This window comes from Ahaetulla prasina, chromosome 4, assembly GCF_028640845.1.
Source record: "Ahaetulla prasina isolate Xishuangbanna chromosome 4, ASM2864084v1, whole genome shotgun sequence".
Lineage (NCBI taxonomy): Eukaryota > Metazoa > Chordata > Lepidosauria > Squamata > Colubridae > Ahaetulla > Ahaetulla prasina.
In genome coordinates, this window is record NC_080542.1 from 147,268,565 (window position 1) to 147,277,907 (window position 9,343).

Genomic DNA, 9,343 nt, shown 5'->3' on the forward strand with positions numbered 1-9,343 from the left:
ATAGTCCAAGCGAGAAGTAACGAGAGCATGAGTGACCGTGCATAAGGCATCCCGGTCCAGGAAGGGACGCAACTGGCGGATTTATAAGGCGAACCTGATAAAAAGCTCTCCTGGAGACGGTCGTTAAATGATCTTCAAAGGACAACCGACCATCCAGGAGCACGCCCAAGTTGCGTACCTTCTCCATCGGGGCCAATGACTCGCTCCCGATAGACAGCCGCATCTGCAGCTGACTGTACCGAGGTGCCGGCATCCACTCCGCCACTCCGTCTTGGAGGGATTAAGTTTGAGCCTGTTCCTCCCCATCCAGACCCGTACGGCTTCCAAACACCGGGACAGCACTTCGACAGCTTCGCTGGGGTGGCCCGGGGTGGAAAAGTACAGCTGAGTGTCATCAGCGTACAGTTGGTATCTCACCCCGAAGCCACTGATGATCTCACCCAGTGGCTTCATATAGATGTTGAACAGGAGGGTTTAACAACCGTTCCAAGTTAACAATGCCACTGAAAAAAAACGGGACTTGCAGTTATGACTGTGGCAGCCTCCCCGTCGTCGCACGATCACTATTTGGGTGCCTGGCAGCTGGTGTGTGCTAACAAAAAATTTTGCAGCCATCCCAGGTACCTTCCCATTTGCTTAAGGGTAGCACGATTCACTCAACAACTGCAGGATTCACTTAGTAACCGTGGCAAAAATAAGGGGTATAGTCAGGAGCAACTCAGTTCACACTTGCCTGGCTTAGCAATGGATATTCAGGTCCCAATGATGGGTCGTAAATCGAGGACTGTGTGTGTAAAATGAGGCTGTTTGCCTGAAGTAAAAGTGAAAGGAAGAGAAGGAACAGGAGGAGGAAGAGAAGGAGAAAGAGAAGATATAGAAGGAGAAGATACAGGAGCAGGAGGAGGAGGAGGAGGAGGAAAAGAAGATATAGAAGGAGAAGATACAGGAGGAGGAGGAGAAAGAGGAGGAGGAAGATAAAATATGGAAGGAGAAGATACAGCAGGAGGAGGAGGAGGAGGAAGAGAAGGAAAAAGAGAAGATACAGAAGGAGAAGATACAGGAGGAGGAGGAAGGAGGAGGAAGAGGAGGCAGACAAGGCAGAGGAGAAGATGATGAAGGGGAGGAAGAGAAAGAGGAGGAGGAGGAAGACAAGAAGATGAAAATACATAAGGAGAAGGAGAAGATAAACAAGGAGGAGGAAAAGGAGGAGGACTGTGGAGAGAAGGAGAAGGAAGATAGGCAAAGAGGGAGGAAAAGAAAAGAGAGGAGAAGGTTAGAAACGGAAGAGGAGTAAAAGGAGGAGATTAGAAAGAAGAAGGAATCCCACCCTCCAAAGAATCGGCTCAGAAGACTCACCTTACATTAAGACTTCCCTGGTTTGCTCCGGCTGACATTGTCTCCGTCTGGTTGACCCATTGGGGAAGGGAGCAAGTAGGGCTGAGCCCTCCCCTCCACCTCCGCACAGTCAGTTCCTCTTTCCTCGCAGGGCGCATCCAGACACGCCTCATTCCTGACCCAGGAGAAGCTCTGCCAGCAGCAGCTTTCAAAGCGGCTTCTCCACTCCATGATCCCTTCTGGATGGCCAGAGAGGTCCTCCTCAAAAGCCCAGCCTCGTGGCCAGAGGGACCATCCGGACCAGGGGGCTCCAAACATGGCCACTTTAAGACTTGTGGACTTCAACTCCCAGAAATCTCCAGCCAGCTGGCTGGGGGATTCTGGGAGCTGGAGTCCACAAGTTTTCAAGTTGCCAAGGTTGGAGACCCCTGTCTTAAAGCATAGTTGGCTGGGGGATTCTGGGAGTTGGAGTCCACCCCTCTAAAAGCATGCCGGCTGGGGGATTTTGGGATTTGGAGTCCGCCCCTCTTAAAGGATACTGGCTGGGGGATTCTGGGAGTTGAAATCCACACCTCTTAAAGCACATGACCTGGGACATTGCAATTTCAATAATGCCGGTTGCCAAGCACACAAATTTTGATTACGTGTACATAGGGACGCAGTGGCTCAGTGCCTAAGACACTGAGTTTGGTGATCGAAAGGTCGGCAGTTCAGCGGTTCGAATCCCTAGTGCTGCGTAACGGGGTGAGCTCCCATGAGTTGTCCCAGCTTCTGCCAATCTAGCAGTTTTGAAAGCATGTAAAAATGCAAGTAGAAAAAATAGGGACCACCTTTGGTGGGAAGGGAACAGCGTTCCGTGCGCCTTTGGCGTTGAGTCATGCCGGCCATATGACCCCGGAGACGTCTTCGGACAGCGCTGGCTCTTCGGCTTTGAAACGGAGAGGAGCACCGCCCCCTAGAGTCGGGAACGACTAGCGCATATGTGCAAGGGGAACCTTTACCTTTACATGGGGATGTTACAATGGACATAATCCCTGTCGCTAAGCAATACGGTTGTTAAATGAGTTCCGCCTCATTTTACAAACTTTCTTGCCTACATTGTTAAACGAACTCTTGCAGTTGCTAAGTCAGTCACACGGTTGTTAAGTGAATCTGGCTGTTCATCAACTTCGTTTGTCAGAAGGTCGCAGAAGGGCATCACGTGACCGCGAGACACTCCAACCGTCATAAGTATGAGTTAGATGCCAAGAGTGGGACGAAGGGGATGCTGCAACAGACATATGTGTGAGCACTGGTCTTAAGTCACCTTTCTTTCCACTCCTGCTGCAAACTTCGAACAGTCGTCACTAAACGAGAAGTCATAAATGCAGAACTGTACAGTGTTTCCTGTTATTTTGCCCTGTTTAGTACCAGAATCAACCATAAATCCCAGGGAGATATTATCACTGCAGTTTAATCTAATAGTGACTTTTTCATTTTGGGATCCTGAGATTAATTCGGGTCCTTGATTCGAATCTAGCCCAATTGCATTTTTTTTTCCAGACGCTGCAAACTGCCTTTCGTATTTGCGTGAAGAGAAACTTCAGGGTTGCTTGAGTAATAAAGGAAAGTGATCAAAACTTAAATCACATTGCGACACCCATTTCCCAGCTGGCGGAAACGCCGATCCAAGTTTGGGGACAAGCCACACAATGTCACAAGCGGGCGACATGAAGCCATCATGCAAATTATGTGGGTAGTGTGATTTGCATCCGTGATAACATCATTCGCATGAAGAGGCCCTCACCTGCATGGCGAGGGTGAGCTCCGGCATTTTGACATGTGTGGCAGGTTGATGCCCTCACCAAATGGGGAAGGGGTCCCAAGCCGTCAGATGTGGACAGCACCCAAAGCTGGGTTGAAGGAACATAAATACTGTAAATATTAATAGAAAGGAAAAAGAAAGAGGGAGGAAGGGAGGCAGAGAGACAGAGGTGGGGAGAAAAATAGAAAAAAGAAAATAAAAAAGGAGAAAGAAGGAAAGAAAGAGAGAGAAAGAGAAAGAAAGAAAAGAATGGATAGAAAGAAAGAGAGAGAAAAAGAAAGCAAGGGAGAGAAGGCGACAGAGAGAAAGCAAGAGAGATAGAGAGAGAAAGCAAAAAAGAAATGAGAGAAATAAATAGAAAGGAAAAAGAAAGAAACAAAGAGGAGAAGAAAAAAACAGAATAATAAAATAGAGAAAAAGAAAAAGGGAAAAACGAAGAGAGAGAAAGAAGTGAAAATAGAAAGAAAGAAAAAGCAAAAGAGAAAAGAGAGTAAAGTAAAGAAAGAAGTAGAAAGAGGGCAAGAGAGAAAGAGAGAAAGAGAAGGAAGGGAGATAGAGAAAGAAAGATAAAAATAAGAGACAAAGAAGGAAAGAGAGTGAAGAGGGAGAAAGAATAAAGAAATGTAAAGAGGAAAAAAGAACAAAAGAGAGAGAGAATAAAGAAATGTAAAGAGGGAAATAGAGAAAGAAAGAGAGAAAAGAAAGGAAAGGAAAGAGAAAGGAAAGAGAAGAGAGAGGAAGGAAGGTAGAGAGAGAAGGAAGGAAGGAAGGAAGGAAGGAAGGAAGGAAGGAAGGAAGGAAGGAAGGAAAAAAGTGAAGGGAAGGAAAGGAAAGGAAAGGAAAGGAAAGGAAAGGAGGAAGGGAGGGAGGGGAGGAAAGGGAAGGGAGTGAAGAGGAAGGAGAGGGGAAGGGAAGGGAAGAGAAGAGGAGGAAAGGAAAGGAAGATGGAGGGAGGGAGGAAGATGAAGGGAGGGAGGGAAGTGCTTTTTCCAACCATATATTGATCCTTTTGTATTTACTCGGTCCCCTGAATTCCAATGATGCCCAGGAATGTCCAAAATGATGATAGCATGGTTACATCAACCATCTTGACATTCTGCCCTGCCCGTGGATAAACCAACTTAGTTTGTGGATCCTTAGTGCTCTCTGAGCTTGGTGGTTTTCAAGCAAACATTTCATGTCCCAACTGGGGAACATCATCAGCAAACACCACTAATTTTTTGTGCTGATGATGTTCCCTAGATCAGGGGTCTCCAACCTTGGTCCCTTTAAGCTGGCTGAGGAACTCTGGGAGTTGAAGTCCACAAGTCTTAAAGGGACCAAGGTTGGAGACCCCTGCCCTAGATGGGTCATGAAACATCTGCAAGAAAACCACCAAGCTCAGAAGGAGAACCAAGGACCCCACAGTTCAACTCTGAGGTACAAATATTCTCTTTTATCGTTAGCTATTTTACTTATTGTCTTAGTGTCTCCCCTTCCTCACGCAAAGTGCAAATCCCTGCTTTTCATTTCATTTTAAGGCATATCCTTTCCCAAATCTCTTCAATTCTCCACTTTTTTTTTTTTCTCCCCAGGCTGGAAAATGAGATGAAATGGGTCAAAGAAACCAATACCATCCAACCATGAGGCAGCTTCAAGAGAAAACCACTGAAGAAATTTTCCATTGAGAATGAGGCATTAAAAACGGAAGCCGCTGGGGCTCTTCAGTGAGGAACTATCACATTCTCGGTGCAGAATTCCCACGGGCAATTTTGCCAAACGGTGATCGTGGAGGTTTACAGAAGGGAGAAATTGTGGGGCGTGGGAAAACCTAAAGCCGAATGCCACCCCCACCTAGGATTAACTGCCCTTTTTGAGGGGCATCCTATGTTATGTAGCAGTTACGTAGCTGTCGTGGAAAACAAAGAGAGAGGAAGTGGGTAGTTGATTTTCCCACCCACCAAAAAACTACCTACCCAACCTTAGAGGGAGGTTAAGGTGTTGTGATTGTTTATCAAGCAAGCTATTTTCTCACTGGGCGCAAACACTTCATCCCTCCCTCCACTGCCCTTCTCCTTCCTTCCTTCCTTCTTACCTCCACTGTCCTCCCTCTCCTCCCTCCCCTTCCTTCCTTCATCCCACCTTCCCTTTCCTTCCTTCTTCCTTTATTTTTTGCCTTCCTCTTTTCTTCTTCCTTCCTTTCCTTCCTCTCCTGCCCTTGCTTCATCCCTCCTTTCCTTTCTCCCTTTCCTTCTGTCCTTCCTTTTTGCCTTCCTCTTTTCTTCTTCTCATTCCTCCCTCTTTTCCTTTCTTCTCCTCCTTTCCTTCCATCCTTTCTCTCTTCCTCCTTCTCCTCCTCTTTTCTTTTCCTTCCTTCCTTCCTCTCCTGCCCTTGCTTCATCCCTCCTTTCCTTTCTCCCTTTCCTTCCTTCCTTCCTTCCTTCCTTCCTTCCTTCTTCCTTTATTTTTGCCTTCCTCTTTCTTTTCCTCCTTTCCTCTTTGTATATTTTTCCTGGCTCTCCTTCCATGCTTCTTCCCTTCCTTCTTTTCTTTTCCTTCCTTCCTTTTTTTCCTTCGTTCTTCCCTCCCTCCTTCCCTTCTCCCACAGCAAAGCAACCCCACCTGGGCTGAAGCAGGCATCCGTGGCCGTCCCCTCCAGCTTTCCTCTCTCGCCCTTCCTGGTCACAACCCACAGGGCACATTCTCTTCCTCCCAGCTCACGTGCTCCCTGGGCTGATGTGTTGCAGGAACTCGCAGCTCAGCCAATCTCTCTTTCAAAGACTGACCCACCTCCCAAAGAAAAGGGGGGAAAAATGGGTGTGTAGTAGGGGGGCAGGATCCCCCCTACTACAAATTTAAATAATAAATAAATATAAATAAATTTATAAATATATAAATTTAAATAATAAATAAATAAATAAATAAATAAATCCCACAATGCACTGCAATCACATTCCTTCTGGCCCTCCTTGGAATTCTTTGGGGAGCAGCCAAGATTTCTGACACTTGGCAAGGAGGGCACAATTATTCAAAGTTAAGACATTTTCAGATCAGTGTGCTACAACTGCGGAATTCTCCAGCCGGCTGTGCAGATGAGGAGGGTTTGAACCGGTTCGTGCCCAAATAAATTCCATAAATAAATAAAAATAAGTAAATTGTGAAATTGCAAGGTGCCAGGTTTATATGCTTTAAGAGGGGTGGACCTGGACTCCCAGAATTCTCCATTCAGCATGGCTGGCTAAGGAATTCTGGGAGTGGAAGTCCTCCCCTCTTAAAGCATGCCGGCAGGGGGATTCTGGGAGTGGAAGTCCTCCCCTCTTAAAGCATGCCGGCTGGGGGATTCTGGGAGTGGAAGTCCTCCCCTCTTAAAGCATTCCAGCTGGGGGATTCTGGGAGTGGAAGTCCTCCCCTCTTAAAGCAGAGCCGGCTGGGGGATTCTGGGAGTGGAAGTCCTCCCCTCTTAAAGGATAGCTGGCTGGGGAATTCTGGGAGTGGAAGTCCTCCCCTCTTAAAGCATGCTGGCTGGGGAATTCTGGGAGTGGAAGTCCTCCCCTCTTAAAGCAGAGCCGACTGAGGGATTCTGGGAATGGAAGTCCTCCCCTCTTAAAGCAGAACCGGCTGGGGGATTCTGGGAGTGGAAGTCCTCCCCTCTTAAAGGATAGCTGGCTGGGGAATTCTGGGAGTGGAAGTCCTCCCCTCTTAAAGCATGCTGGCTGGGGAATTCTGGGAGTGGAAGTCCTCCCCTCTTAAAGCAGAGCCGGCTGGGGAATTCTGGGAGTGGAAGTCCTCCTCTCTTAAAGCATGTCAGCTGAGGAATTCTGGGAGTGGAAGCCCACCCATTTAAAGCATGCCGGCTGGGGGATTCTGAGAGTGGAAACGAACTTCTAAAAATTTCTAAACACTGCTGTATAGGCGCCAACGTTGAACCGGTCTCTGCCCAGATCTGCTAAATATAGACAAGAAAGAGGAAACAGGAAAAGATGGAAATTAAATCACGGCGATTGCATCAAAAGATGAACAGAAAAGCAAACAAAGGCTGTGCCCTCTCTACCTTGCATTCTGCAAAAACAATGCTGAATTAACCATGTGATCCCGGGATAAGTAGGAGTCAGTTGCCAAGCATCTGAATTCTGATCATACGGTGAGGCTGCAACGGTCGTAAGTGTGAAAAATGGACATAAGTCCTTTTATTCAGTGATGTTTTAACTTTGAACGGGCATTTGACGAACTGTTGTAAGTGAAGGACTAGGATTAACTTCCAACTTTTCTTCATGAAAGAATAAAAATAGAATAAAAATAATAAAATACAGGGTCAATTCGCATTTTTCTAAATTGAACTGGGGACCTGAGAAATGAGGTGGTACTGCAGCAGCATACAAGTAGTCCTTGATTTTCAGCTATTCGTTTAGTGACCGTTCAGAGTTAGAACACTATTGAAGAAGGTGACTTACAACTAGTACTCACACTTATGACCCTTCCAGCATCCCCATGGTCATGTGACCTCTTTCCTCCTTCCTTCCTCTTTCTCTCCTCCATCTCTTCTTCCCTTCTTCATTACTCCCTCCCTTCTCTCCTTTCTTCTTCTTCTTTTATCCTCTTTCCTTCCTTCCTCTCTTCTTCCTTTGTCTCTTTCCTCCTTCCTTCCTCTTTCTCTCCTCCTCACTTCTTCCCTTCTTCCTTTATTACTCCCTCCTTCCTTCCTTTCTCCCTCCCTCTCTTCTTCTTCTTTCCTCTTTCCTTCTCTCTTTCCTTCCTCCTCACTCTTTTCCTCTTCTTCCTTCATCTCTTTCCTCCTTACTTCCTTTCTCTCCTCCTCCCTTCTTCCACTCTTCTTTTACTACTCCCTCCCTCCCTATTTTCCTGGTCTCTTCCTTTCCCCTCTTCTTCTTCTTCCTTCCTTCCTCTTCTTCCTTTGTCTCTTTCCTCCTTCCTTCCTTTCTCTCCTCCTCACTTCTTCCCTTCTTCCTTTATTACTCCCTCCTTCCTTCCTTTCTCCCTCCCTCTTCTTCTTCTTTCCTCTTTCCTTCTCTCTTTCCTTCCTCCTCACTCTTTTCCTCTTCTTCCTTCATCTCTTTCCTCCTTACTTCCTTTCTCTCCTCCCTCCCTTCTTCCACTCTTCTTTTACTACTCCCTCCCTCCCTATTTTCCTGGTCTCTTCCTTTCCCCCTCTTCTTCTTTCCTTCCTTCCTCCCTCCCTCCCTCTTTCTCTCCTCCCTCTCTTCTTCCCTTCTTCATTACTCCCTCCCTTCTCTCCTTTCTTCTTCTTCTTTTATTTATTTATTTATTTATTGTTCAAATTTATATACCGCCCTATCTCCCACAGGACTCAGGGCGGTTTACAGGCATCTAAAAAAACAGATAAATACAATCTAAAAAACAATTAAAAAACTTATTATAAAGCCTAACAATTAAAATAATTAAAAATATAAAAAATAAAACCCCACTTAAAACCCATTAATTAAAACCTAACTCAGTCCTGCGCAATGAAATAAGTATGTTTTGAGCTCACGGCGGAAGGTCCGAAGGTCCGGAAGTTGACGAAGTCCCGGGGGCAGTTCGTTCCAGAGGGTGGGAGCCCCCACAGAGAAGGCCCTCCCCCTGGGCGCCACCAGGCGACATTGCCTCGCTGGCGGCACCGTGAGGAGTCCCTCCTGTGAGGCGCGCGGGTCGATGAGAGGTATTCGGTAGCAGTAGGCGGTCCGTAGATAACCCGGCCCTATGCCATGGGCGCTTTAAAGGTGGTCACCAACACCTTGAGCGCACCGGAAGGCCACAGGTAGCCAGTGCAGCCTGCGCAGGATGGGTGTTATGTGGAGCCACGAGGGCTCCCTCTATCATCCGCGCAGCTGCATTCTGGACTAACTGCAGCCTCCGGATGCCCTTCAAGGGAGCCCCATGTAGAGAGCATTGCAGTAATCCAGGCGAGGCGTCACGAGTGCGTGGTGACCGTGCACAGGGCATCCCGGTCCAGAAAGGCGCAACTGGCGTACCAGGCGAACCTGGTAAGCGCTCTCCTGGAGCGGCCGTCAAATGGTCTTCTAAAGACAGCCGTTCATCCAGGAGGGCGCCTAAGTTGCGCACCCCTCCATCGGGGCCAATGACTCGCCACCGATGGTCAGCCGGATTTAGCTGACTGTGCGGGATGCGGCATCCACAGCCACTCTGTCTTGGAGGATTGAGCTTGAGCCTGTTTCTCCCCATCCAGACCCGCACGGCCTCCAGACA

At 47.5% G+C, this 9,343-nt stretch overlaps 1 protein-coding gene across 17 annotated transcripts in view; it reads right to left on the reverse strand.

The window, feature by feature from the left end:
• Window positions 1–5,873, reverse strand: part of ALS2CL (ALS2 C-terminal like) — a 63,637-nt gene extending 57,764 nt beyond the window's left edge. For 3 of the 17 annotated variants that reach the window (XM_058179938.1, XM_058179928.1, XM_058179934.1), the window contains exon 1: window positions 1,357–1,613. Coding sequence is in view for 5 of the 17 variants with exons in the window: in XM_058179925.1 (XP_058035908.1) it covers window positions 179–395 (217 nt within the window). In the remaining 12 variants the exon portion in view is untranslated. Of the gene's footprint in view, window positions 1–178; window positions 1,271–1,356; window positions 1,614–2,432; window positions 2,610–3,121; window positions 3,228–5,740 lie in introns of those variants that run through there. The other 14 variants (XM_058179926.1, XM_058179924.1, XM_058179939.1 and 11 more) reach the window with 12 other exon arrangements.
• Between the last annotated feature and the right edge of the window lie 3,470 nt (window positions 5,874–9,343).